Raw genomic sequence first — 13,661 nt, forward strand, 5'->3', positions numbered from 1 at the left:
CTTCCCCTTGTGTCCTCTTGGAATTTTTTACTTCAGATGTGAAGAGCGAGTCGTACCATTCACAAAACGAAATAGCAGTCACCCAGACCTTTGGTTGATTGTTGTAAAAGTTGGGGAGTTTTTCACATTTTTGAAAGCTCGGGTTTTTTTCGATTTTCCTATCGATAGAGAGGCTATTTTGTTGTTTTTGTTAGAGTTAGCAGAGTTCATCACGGTAACACAGTCTTCAGTGACCTTATGGCCATGGGCACTAGTTTCTTTTTTAGCAGCTCAATTTGTTTGAGGCAAAGCTTTCAAAGGAAGGCCTCTCTCAGTTGCGGTGTTTTGAATTTTTCCAATAAAATTTTCTGATGCTTTTGGGTCTGATATAGTTTTTCACCACTTAAATCCAATAATAAATGAAAAGCATCAGTTTAAATCCAACTCGCGAACGCTGTGCCTTGTCTTGAAATTTCGTAGCCAGCCACTGCTCATTTTAATTAAAGACAAACTGTCGATTTTCTCAACTAAAAATTTTGCTTTTCGCAAATAATTGGCCCTGGAAGAGGGTTTCCCGATGTTCGTTATCCCAAAAACTCTTCAAGCACTTGTTTTCTGCTGTTTTCATCGTTTTTCACAACGAGCTCCTATTTTCAGTCTCAAGGACAGACACAAAGTTTAATATTAAGGAATTTTTTCTTTTGTCTGAAATTGTTGACGCTCCCACTCTGAATACCTCAGTTAACTGCTTAGCACTCACCCCTTTGTCTAACCGTTCAGTGACTTCTATATTGTCTGCTAATGATAAGACAAAGCGTTTCCTTTTAAAAGACATATGCCGCATAGTAAATTAAAACACGGGCGGAAAACGAAACGACACGGAAGACGGAACGAATAGTGACAAATCAGTGTATGCGTTAAGGTCAAGAACAGACTGATGAAGGCCCCTCTGAACGAGGGGCACCACAAATAGAACAACGTGCGTACTGCGCATATTGTGCGTACAACAAAACGCCTACTGTATTCGTTGTTCACTGGTAGTTTTTATCCTTTAATACATCTTTTAAAACATTCGCTGCAGACTGATTTTAGAGCGATAAAGAAGCGTAGAATGGACTGTGTACTGTAAAAGCCATTGAACAAATGCGACGATTTTAACGATACAGAAGAAATTTCTTTTTCCTCAAAGTGAATCGGATAGCTGGTGAGGCGGAGAGCTAGAGTTCAGATTAGTGGAGTTCTACTGTGATTGATTTGCTTTTCACTTCCTGGAAGGGGTATCATCATGTGACGCAAATAGATATTAGATGAGAGGGGAGCTCAATAGACGCTGCAGTAAGGCATTTATTTTACTGCAAAAGCCTCATACGTCTTCCCACACGATTTGGCTAGTTAGATGCGGAACCTACAGTTCACAGGATATGTACACATGATTAACATACTTTAAAACAAGTTTTTTCCCCCCAGGCTGCCAGTTTATGAGTAGAAATTCGTCCATGAAATAGATGGACTTGTACAGGAGAAATGATTTCATATTGGATGTAAAACTTGCTTTACTACCTGTCAGACATTTCGTATTACGGGGCAAATGATCAAAAATTTTATGCTGCCCCTTGAACTCTTTTCTCAGACACTGACAGCTTTCATAATAGCTAATAAATGTCATTTTACCTCTAGTGCTGTGGTTTGGTCCTCACTGGATTATTAAAGATGAATTGTATTAGCAAATATATGTATTTTGACGCTGCAGCTAAGATTCCTAACTCCTGGAAGACTTACCTACATGTTTAATGTGGGTGAACACCACATTTTACTCCTATTGCTCGCTATTGTGCGATCAATACTTTCTTTATAAGTAGTAAGTTACCCCAGAAAATTATTCCAGAAGATATTTTTGCGTTGAAACGTGCTAACTGTATCACAAGTTTCATTCGATTGGTTTCATGACCGACAATTATACGAATAGGAAAAGTAGCTGAACTTAATTGCTTGAAAAACTCAATAATAAATTTATTCCAGTTGAGGTTTTCATCAGTACGTGTAACAATATATTTGGGAAATTCTAACTTGTTTACTGACTCCTGTTCACACTTTAGGTCAACTGTTAGTATGACCGTATTTGTTGTACAGAACTGAACATTTTGTGGTTTCTCCAGATTAAGAGAGTGTCCATTTTCTGACAACTACTTAATAATGCCTTGAAATACATTATTAACAACTTCTATTGCTTTCTCTTTAATGGGATTCATTACAACACTAGTATCATCTGGAAAAATTATCAATTTTGCTTGATGAATGTCAAGTCGAAGAGCAGTTATATATAACATTTAAGAAATAGGAGTGGACACAAAATTGAACATTCTGGACTCTCTTAAAGAGTTCTCCCTAATCATTAAAATTATATCTCCTTTCAGCATTGCTTGAATTATTCAGCAATACCATTTACTTTCACCTGGTTAAGTGTGATTCAGTTGTACGTAAAGTCATGAATTCCATAAATCATAAGTTCGTCAAACAGAGTAACATGACTGACACAATCAAACTCCTTGAGAAGATCACAAAAAATAACAGCTGCTGAAATTTTATTATTTAAGGCTTGTAATATTTTGTGATTAAATGCATAAATAACGTTCTTTATCGAGCAATCCAAACTCTGATGTGCTAAGTAAATGTTTTCTGTTTATATGTGGGAGTACAATTGAGTACCTTACACATTCGAATATTTTGGAAAAAGACATCTGTAAGAAACCTGGATGATAATTATTTTAGCCTTTCTTGTCACCATTCCTATTAAGAGGATTAACAACAGCATATTTTATCCTGTATGGAAAAATTCTCTGTGACAGTGATGTATACCAAATACAACTGAGAATATTACCTATTAAGTTAGAACAACATTTCAGAATTTTTTTAAAATTCCAATAATAAAATATGAAATTTTTTGTAATTTTTATTATTCTGTTAATTTCTGCTAAGAAAGTTGGTGCTATATCTATCTGCTTGAAGTTTTTTTGATGAAAGCTGTTAATTCATTTTTTGCTACTATATTTAGAAGTCGCTTGCTATAGAATTTCAAAGTGCCACAGGCACAATATTTTCATATGATTTATTCGTCAGAATAACTTGTAGACTCATTTGTTGCCATGTGTTCCTTTTAACGATATCTCACATAGTTTTAATTTTACTATCTGCATTATTAATTTATGTCATTGCATGCATATTTCAGGACATTTAAACGACTTTCCTTAAAACTGTACAGTATATTTTGTAGAATGCAAGTATTGGGATGTCCACTTATTGTGGCCTCTATAATAAATTCCCCTATCCCTCTTGTATGAAATTTTAATCAGTTTAGGTATCCACGTTTTCCTTGTTTTTCAATGAACTTTCTGGATGACTTTTTAGACAAGCTCCCTACAAATACTGACACAAATTTCCTATGAAGTATACTGACTTTCTCAGTAGCATCTCCTTCTACATACACCTCATTCTTTACCAACCCTATTATCTTGTTCTTAAAAAATTGTACTTTGTTGCCATTAATGATCCTCCTTGCTTTTTATGAACATGCCTCAGAGCTGTAAAACCGTTTATTTTCATTAACTGTGCGTTATGATAAGATAGTCCAGTAAAAATTGGGTACATATTAATTAGATGATACATCTGTCATAAGCTGTCTAGTTAGATGTCACAAAGTGAATGATAAATGGCTAAGTGATGACAGTATAAACCTTCGTTCTTTATTTTTCTTTTTATCTTTCCTCTTTTTAAAATCGAAATTCTAATTCCCGCATTTTTTCTTTTCGTTTAAGAAGTTCACCATTTGCTCTTCCATGACAGACGCTGTGTATCCTAGCGCAGCTGCTTCCAACATCCCCACTGAAATTGCGGTACTGTTGCATCATCGGCAGAAAATTATCGATCTAGTTGTTCTGAAATTTCCAGATCAGAGAACTTTGCTCAGCTGCTGTCTCCCTTGATTCGAATATTCTGGAGAATTACTGAAGTAATTTAACTTTTGCCTATCCTGTATATGTATCAGAATTGAGGAGACTATGTTTCATAACAGCAAGTATCCTTTCATGCCTCCTCCTTTTAATACACAAGAGCTGAAAAGAAAAGAACAATGGTAAGAATTACCAGTTTACATGCTTTAAGTATACAATTACAAGCATACAGTAATTACATTATGAAAGGAACGAATTACTTTTTGTCACCGTCATACTTAACTGGTTTTTATGATCTGTTATTCCTTGTGCCCTTCTATTTCATAACATGCTGAGGAGATGCATAGACTTTACGAGACTACTGACAGTAATTCTACCACAGTTAACGTATTTTCACTTTCAACCCTCTTAAATATTATCCATTATGCAACTGTGAACCTCAGGCAACGATAATAATAGGAGGAAAACGAAAGAGTGTTCTTTTTTCAACCACATTTTAATGGGAACTCTTGTTACACTTAAGTAGTATGATATAGTCACTATGGTTATACATATATATATATATATATATATATATATATATGTGTGTGTGTGTGTGTGTGTGTGTGTGTGTGTGTGTGTGTGTTAAACCAGTAATTCCAGACTCAACAATAAATAAAAATACCACATGTTGAAACTTCCTGGCATATTAAAATTGTGTGCCGGACCGAGACTCGAACTCGGGACCTTTGCTCTACCAACTGAGCTACCCAAGCACGACTCACGCCCCGTCCTCACAGCATTCCTTCTGCCAGTACCTCGTCTCCTACTTTCCAGACTTTACAGAAGCTGTCCTGCGAACCCTGCAGAACTAGCACTCCTGAAAGAAAGGATATTGCGGAGACTTGGCTTAGCCACAGCCTGGGGGATGTTTCGAGAATGACATTTTCACTCTGCAGCGGAGTGTGCGCTGATATGAAACTTCTTGGCAGACTAAAACTGGCAGAAGTAAAGTTGTGAGGACGGGACGTGAACCATGCTTGGGTAGTTCAGTTGGTAGAGCACTTGCCCGCAAAAGGCAAAGATCCCGAGTTCGAGTCTCAGTCCGGCACACAGTTTTAATCTGCCAGGAAGTTTCATACCAGCGCATACTCCGCTGCAGAGTGAAAATGTCATTCTGGAAATACCACATGTTATTAATGAAGGAATAAACAAATGTGTACATAATAGTGTTTCCAGTGAGTTACAATTTAGCAAATCACCGTAAATACTGATACAACAGATAATGTTTTGAAAGCAAGCCACTGTGATCTGGGCAGAAGGTCTTACACGCCAGGAATGGCAATGAACTAAGAATTTTTGTAAACTCGCTGCAACTTACAAATTACGGGTATTGAAATATTAAAGACAAGTAACCACAAACACAGCAGAAGGCATGAGACGCCAGGAATGGCAGTAAATGAGGTTTTAAGGCTAACTGCTAAAATACAAATACCAAATTAGAATTTTGAGGCAAATGACCACAACACACCTGAAGACCTTACACGCCAGGAATGGCAATAATATAAAAAATTTAGAAACCTGCTGTAAAGCAGCAAATACAATAACAAAGATTAATTAAAAAACAAGGAACTCATCACCAAACGGGTGAAATAAGATGATGGTAAACTTTGTAACACAGCCCTTAACATCCACAGAACGCACACTGCTAGATTAATTCCAGAAGGCGACCAGAACTATTAACTAGACATATATAACCCTTAATGTGTCTTATTGCGACAGATTCCAAAATTGTGATGGCTGTAAGTCCAGTGTGGCAGAGCAGGAAAGTGATACCAATGTTATGTGACAGCAGGTAAATTCGATAAGTGGAAATGTTTTGTCAATCTGAATTAGTTTTAGGTTCGCAAGAACCCTGAATTCTAATGAGTGCCGTTGTCAGTTTTAGCACATCAACTTAAGTCTCAAGTTAAAGCACCTCGACAGTTTAGTTGATATTGCCATATCAGTTTGGTTTACCTTTGATGGTGTACGGACGCCTTATAGGCCCGGATCTAGAGAGCGGGGTGGGATTCAAACCGGGATATCTGCACGGGGCGGCAATTTCAGGAGGAACCACATTCATATTCTTGAAGAAATAAACCTTGATTCACAAAGCGCCTAGCATCCAGCGCACATTGTCTATCGATTACTCATGTTATTTTGAAACGCATCTATGCTGGTTTTTGAACACATTCTAAGTTGATTTCTGAACGAATCATAAGATGATTTTTGAATGTCTCTGACATGGGAATCCCCGTTGCATATAGAAATAAAAAATAGGGGATGGGGCTTTACTAGCTGAGCCGAATAAATCCAAACATTTGAGTGCTAATCGCTGTTAAAAAAAATGGAAAAATAGTTCAATTAGCTCTGAGCACTATGGAACTTAACATCTGAGGTCATCAGTCCCCTAGAACTTAGAACTACTTAAACCGAACTAACCTATGGGCATCACACACATCCATTCCCGAGGCAGGATTCGAACCTGCGACCGTAGCGGTCGCGCGGTTCCAGACTGAAGCGCCTAGAACCGCTCGGCCTCAGCGGCCGGGCCAATCGCTGTTCCTTTATGTGGACAATTGGGTGTGCGATTGATCAGCGTTGTTATAATTACTACCGAAATCCGTAGATTCAGCCTACCGCAGTGGAAATAAACGACTAAAAGGAATAATAGGGAAGGTTCAAGAAAATGAACTTTTGACAGAAAAGTTTTGCCAGATCGCTGCACTACTAAGGGCCAGTTGTACAGTCCCTGGTTAACGGCCGCTTTATGTTCTATTCTAGAAAGAGCGCGGAAAACGCGTCACACGAACACGTAATAACACTTAACTGGATAATAAATGTGGGATAACTGAACCTGTGATTCTGGCAGGGTTAGTAAGTTAACCGGAGAATAAGTCCTCACAATGGCAGGTATAGTTACAGAAATAATGATGACAAGATTGTTTGTTAGAACGAGGAAAGAGAAAAAACGGGGACATCACACAAATATTATGGAAGAATATGGCGATCTCAAATTTATGTAAATATCTCGTATTACTACTTTTCGGTCACCTGCTTGAGGAACTGGAGCATATGGATGAAATGTGAAATTATTTCCTAACATATAACTTTTTGCTGTAGTACGCCTAATTGCCACTTAATAGTGGTATGTCGTGAATTATTTTCTGTCGTGTTATTTATGTAAATGAGGTAGATAAAAATGAGCACTTGTGTCAAAACAGTCTCTCTTATTTGGCTGCAATATTTTGTTTTATCCTGCAGGCAGTGAGAAAATAGACGTAATCAAATCGAGAAACTGCATCAGTCTTGGGTAGTACTCGTATTAACGGCATTTTCAATATTAGATAGCAACATCTTGATTTTTCATGTAGCAAAACGTTTGACGAACTTTGATGAGGTAATAGATTCTTTCGCAGAAAGGAAAGTACGCCTTCTAAATCTATAGCAAGATGAGAAAGAAAAACATGCTGAGATCTAAGGATTGAAGAAATGTATACTGTCTTCCCTGTCTCTTGTCTTAATTGGTCACTCAAAAGAGAAAGCTATTAGCTAACAGGCAATAAAGAGTGCAATTTTTCTGAAGGGTTCTTATTCTCCTGGTTACAAGTAATCTCACCCAGTACTAAATGTGAGTTTTGTTAAGGAGTGTAGGATGTCAAACCGGCCGACTGGAAGCAAGAGAAGCAACACAGGACACATTAATTTCCACTGTCCTGAATATAGGTTTGATGACTTTTGATGGCATCTATTACAAAGTAGACACGTTTGAATTCCACCGAGCGAAATACAGTGACGTGTGACAGAAGAATCATGTTTGGAGAGGAGTGACTCTGCACTTTGGCACACTTAAGACCAAATAACGTGTCTTACATTTCCTCGAACATACATGTTTTATATATGAAACTCTTCAGAAAGATGTGCCTCACAAAATGAACAGATTTTGGACACTTGATTTTTTTTTTAAATTTTTGACGTCCTATCTCAAATGCTCAACCGGAGAGGGTGGGGGGGGGGGGGGAAGGGGGCACTATCAAGTTTTCACCTCGGTTCGGAAATATAGTAGATCCGGAGCTGACCCCTTTCCAAGTCTTAGTGTAGTCACGCAGTGTTTAGTGAGGCGCCCACTGAAGTCAAACCACATGTGTCTCGATCAGGTAAAGCCTCAAGTGTCTGAAGGTAGGTGTGTGTCGAAATTATGTCTCACATCCCAGTTGGATTGCCACTTATCGTCACATGCAAGTTGTATAATATTACATCCCAGAACGAAATGTTAGCTCGTTTCTTCCATCTTGGTGTAAACTAGTGTACTGTTTCTTGAACCTGAAATTGATAAACCTATTCTTAAAATAACCGAGAGGATGTCAACCGTGTTGCAGCATCATACAGAGGCTCTCAATTTAAAAACCTTCCTGGCAGATTAAAACTGTGTGCCAGACCGAGACTCGAACTCTGGACCTTTGCCTTTCGCGGGCAGGTGCTCTACCAACTGAGGTACCCAAGCACGACTCAAGCCTCCTCCTCACAGCTTTCTTCCGAGAGCGCTAGTTTTGCATGGTATGCAGGAGAGCTTCTGGGAAGTTTGGAAGGTAGGAGACGAGGTACTCCCGGAATTAAAGCTATGAGGACGGGGCGTGAGTCGTGCTTGGATAGCTCAGTTGGAAGAGCACTTGCCCGCGAAAGGCAAAGGTCCCGAGGCCGAGGGTCGGTCTGCCACACAGTTTTCACCTGCCAGGAAGTTTCATATTAGCGCACACTCCGCTGCAGAGAGAAAATTTCATTGTGGCTCTCAATTTAACTGATGAGAATTTTCAGTATTCCAAAGCCCACTGCTCTGGTTGTTCATGTAGACTGTACAGCGATAAGTACAGCCATGTACAGTATCATCAGAAAAATAGTCTTCGAAGTTTCTTTCCAACACCTCAGAAGAAATACGTATTTGTATTACATATATATAAACAACAAAGTCTGTGTCACAATTCAGCAGCTACGATTATAAACATTAAAAATTACATGCGCTCTTTGGAAATATCACCACGTTCTCCACTATAAACCGCTCTTAATGTATTTACTCGTTCTGGATATGTTTCAGGAGGCCTGTCTTGGCTGCCTCAACCTGTATTTTCAAATATCTGAGAAAAACGATCCTGCCTACTGATGACGAAAACTGACACCAGCAGAAAAAATCATAAGATGCCATTTGTGATTTCAATTTTCCGTTATGTTTGCAGAGCGAGCGCCTGCAGGTGTCTGCGTACAGCTGCGACTGGACTGGGGGATCCCCACGTTTCCTCAGGGAGCTGCGGATCTTCCAGTGCCGCACGGGGCGTCCCCTGCTGCTAACCGCCAGCAAGTTCTACACCATCACCAGGGAGACATTCCTACTGGTCAGTCTTCTAGAGAATAACCATATGGTAGAAAAATTCATATCTTTAAAAGTATATAGCAATACACTAAAGTGAAATAGAGACTTATTTGAAACCCGATTTCTGTCAGTTTCAATACATTAATTTTTTATATTCTCATGACTCTTCTGTCTGCCCTGGTGCTACTCGCGTCAAATTTCTACCCTCCTTCACCTAAGAAGAAGACTTAACACGATGTCTTCAGTTGTTAGACTTACCTCTATATCTGCCTTCCCCTGCGGTTGTTATTTCTATGGCTCCGTTTAGTATCGTTGAAACCACTCTGTAATCTCGTAAGACCTGTTGAATTATCCAGTCCCTTCTTCTGACAGGTGTTTCCCACAGACTCCTGTTCCTGGAGATTCTGTAGAGACACTCCTTATTTCTGCAGGAGTAATTATTGACGGTTCATTGTTATATACGAAAGATAATTTTTGTGGGCAATAGATAAACAATCCTGCTGTCAAGTTTTGTCATGATGAGTGATATCTCCGCCGTACTAAAGTTAATTATTCCTGTCTTTCTTTTGCAGCTGATAAACGCTTCCTACTCCTACTTCGCGCTGCTGAATCAGCTGAATTCGGAATAGTTGACACCAGTGAGCATCTGTGTGGCTGCACTATGCGGTAGTAGTAGTCATTACTACTTCAATGAATGGCAACGACCAAGAAATCATACTATTTGTTTTTCTGTGAACATTATACTCTAGAAGACAGAAATGAGACTTTGAATATATGGGTTGGTAGCAAACCTGTAACTCGCATTGTGTAGGGAATGTATGCACCAGGTAGAAGAAAACAGATTTCACATCCGCACAGCATTGTTTAGAAGTGAATCACAAATAATCTGTACTATTGAAATGTTGCACTGAGGCCACAGAGAGTGACAACATGTACTTTGAGACCTTTGAATATTATAAATTAGTCGTAAAGGCCAAACGTCCACCCAGAACTACTACTGTACGACCACTTCTGTATACCGGCACTGCATTAATATTTAAAGAAAAATAAATTAATCCTTTCCCTTTTGTCAGCCATTCTCTACTGTTCATATACAATTTGTACTGAAATGAAATGTCCCGCCGGGTAGGCCAGTCGCCTGGTGCAAGTCTTTTGAGTTGGCGCCACTTCGGCGACTTGCGTGTCGATGGGCATGAGATGATGATGATTAGGACAACACAACACTCAGTCCCTAAGCGGAGAAAATCTCCGAATCTCCGACCCAGCCGGGAATCGATCGAAGCCGGGCCCCTTGATATGACAGTCTGTCGCGCTGACCACTTCTTTTTGTTTTTGATCTCATTTTGTTCGGTATTGTTAGTTCTATTTATTCAGGGTGAACGTCCCATCACGCTTTTTCAATTTCGTCACTGATTTTTTTTTACAGAGGGCAGATAACCCTCTGACCGAACACGCTGAGCTACCGTGCCGGCAGCAATCAGGGGGAACTATCTGGCGCGACTAAAATTCCATGCTTAAAAAGTGCGAAAATTATTGGAACAATGCTGGCTATCTTTTATGAAGTCAATAATGGCCTATTGTCAATACCGTGTAGGGAAAAATTTTAGTCTGTAATGTATTCATCCGTTGTCAATATTGTTTAGTGATAACATATTAAACCAGTGATCTATTATATATTAAATCATCAGTGTCTTATATTATCCCTCAATGTTTCTGGTGTATATTGTAGGAGCACGATATAATACAACGTAATTACTTTGATCGCTGTAGATGCTTTGTGGACACAGTACACCAGAAACATGATCAACATTTTTGAAATAGTAACACTAGAAAATGAGCTTATAATCCGAAACCATCCTCATGTAAAATAATAAATTGTGAAATACATGCAAAAACTGTGTTTCCTTGTCTCAAGTGATTTAAATTGATAGTTAAAGATTACTCGTTTACGATCTATCAAGGAGCTCAGAATGTCTTTCAGGCGATATCCTATAGCGTACCTCTTGTAGAATGATGCTGCCTGTGCAACAAATGACGAAAGCAACTGCTATTGTTACGAACTGCTGTTAAAATAATTGAAACGGTTGCCTGGACCGAGACTCGAATCCGGACATTTTGCCAACAGGGTGCAACAAATTTTATCCGATCACTGCGGATATATGTAAGACGTGTTCGGATAGTAGGCTGCGTCAGGCAAAAATTCGTTGTAGATAAACCGTCTGCCAACAGTTTTCGATTGCTACAAATGAAAAAGAATAAAAACAGTCTTGATCGCAACTTTTTATTTTTATTACAGCGACCGGTTTAGTTCTATTTAAGAACCATCTTTAGACTCCAAAACGGTGTGTGGACTCTGTAGAGCAAGCTACACCGGCTCTCGACGCTGGAATAAGTGCTGGAATAACTTGATTCACAGTTAATCGAGCCATTAGATTAACACAGTTGCCACAACATTTGTGGTTCTCATTATTGTATAATGAAAGTAACTTATTTACCTTCACAGTTAATTCGTCATATTCTACCTCGGCATTGACGGAAAGTCCTAGGGACGACGTAGTCGGTATTTGATCTCAACCGACAAGCTATTGTTTTAATACATTCACTTGGTGTTCCAGAAGTCGGTACGTAGCTATCAGTAATATGCACAGGGATGATCGCGTAGCTCTCAAGTTCTCAATCTTAATGCAGTAGTGTTACATTTTTCTAGTGTCATGTGAGTAACGATAGCAATGGTATGGTCAAGTGCTCCCTTTACATGCAAATGTGTTGCACAGTAAATACAAATCCTTTTACCTTAATTACACCCAGAGGTAACCGTGGAATTCTCAGCTCTCCTTATCTTTTATTTATAGACCAACGTGTTAAACGCAACAGGCACAATTAAAATTCAAAAACTTCATGTCTGAAATAAATGACAAGACGAATCCCAGTAAGCATTGTACATACTTCTAGTTGTAATGATTAAGTGATTTTGTTCTATTCAGGATTTCGTACGATATTATACATGTTGTTGATATTGTTGGTATAGCATAACATTAAAACCAAATGAGGACAAATCCTTCAAATTTTAAAATAAACTTTGTTGTCATGTATTTGTAGGAAAAACTCTTTTGAAACTTAATTTGTTGCCAAAATAATGCTATATAAGAAGCTGTAATTGTAGGGTAATCTGTTACATCATGCTCTCTAAAAAAGTATGATCTCGGATGGTAGGAGACTTCAGTCTCCCGGAGTTTAGATGATTCATCAGAGCAAAGTAGGAGAGTAGGAGTAGGTTGCATCATTACATGAGAAATATAACACATAGTTAATCAGTCTGCTCAGACGGAAGATGTGGACAACATATTCCTTATTCATACCGTACATAGGCATATACTACTGTATACTGAATACTACCAAAACGAGCAGTTTGAAAAAAATGGAATAATAGATGATGCTACGTGTGTTATGGGAGGCATGGGCTGTTTTTCTGCATTTCTTTAACACGGAAGATTTGTGCATTACGTTGCCGACGTATCGATAAGTTACACTACTGCCAATTAAAATTGCTACACCAAGAAGAAATGCAGATGATAAACGGGTATTCATTGGACAAATATATTATACTAGAACTGACATGAGATTATATTTTCACGCAATTTGAGTGCACAGATGCTGAGAAATCAGTACCCAGAGAAATCACCTCTGGCCGTAATAACGGCTTGATACGCCTGGGCATTGAGTCAAATAGAAAATTAATTGTTGGTAAGGCGGGTGCCAGGTTGAGATTCATTGGGAGAGTCCTTAGAGAATATAGTCCATCAACAAAGGAGGTGGCTTCCAAAACACTCGTTCGACCTATACTTGAGTATTGCTCATCAGTGTGGGATCCGTACCGGGTCGGGTTGACGGAGGAGATAGAGGAGATCCAAAGAAGAGCGGCGCGTTTCGTCTCAGGGTTATTTGGTAAGCGTGATAGCGTTACAGAGATGTTTAGCAAACTCAAGTGACAGACTCTGCAGGAGAGGCGCTCTGCATCGCGGTGTAGCTTGCTGGCCAGGTTTCGAGAGGGTGCGTTTCTCGATGAGGTATCGAATATATTGCTTCCCCCCACTTATACCTCCCGAAGAGATCACGAATGTAAAATTAGAGAGATTCGAGCGCGCAAGGAGGCTTTCCGACATTCGTACTTCCCGCGAACCATACGCGAATGAAACAGTCAAGGGAGGTAATGACAGTGGCACGTAAAGTGCCCTCCGCCACACACCGTTGGGTGGCTTGCGGAGTATAAATGTAGATGCAGATGTAGATGTAGTTTGGATGGCGTGTACAGGTACAGCTGCCCATACAGCTTCAACACGATACCACAG

General features: G+C 39.2%; 1 protein-coding gene across 1 annotated transcript in view; it reads left to right on the plus strand.

Moving 5' to 3' along the window:
• Positions 1–9,941, plus strand: part of LOC124795654 (odorant receptor 2a-like) — a 61,019-nt gene extending 51,078 nt beyond the window's left edge. Inside the window, exons 5-6 of the mRNA XM_047259728.1 lie at positions 9,179–9,334; positions 9,885–9,941. Of these exons, the coding sequence (XP_047115684.1) occupies positions 9,179–9,334; positions 9,885–9,941 (213 nt within the window). The remainder of the gene's footprint in view (positions 1–9,178; positions 9,335–9,884) is intronic.
• Positions 9,942–13,661: the final 3,720 nt, after the last annotated feature.

The sequence above is a fragment of the Schistocerca piceifrons genome, chromosome 4, assembly GCF_021461385.2.
Source record: "Schistocerca piceifrons isolate TAMUIC-IGC-003096 chromosome 4, iqSchPice1.1, whole genome shotgun sequence".
Lineage (NCBI taxonomy): Eukaryota > Metazoa > Arthropoda > Insecta > Orthoptera > Acrididae > Schistocerca > Schistocerca piceifrons.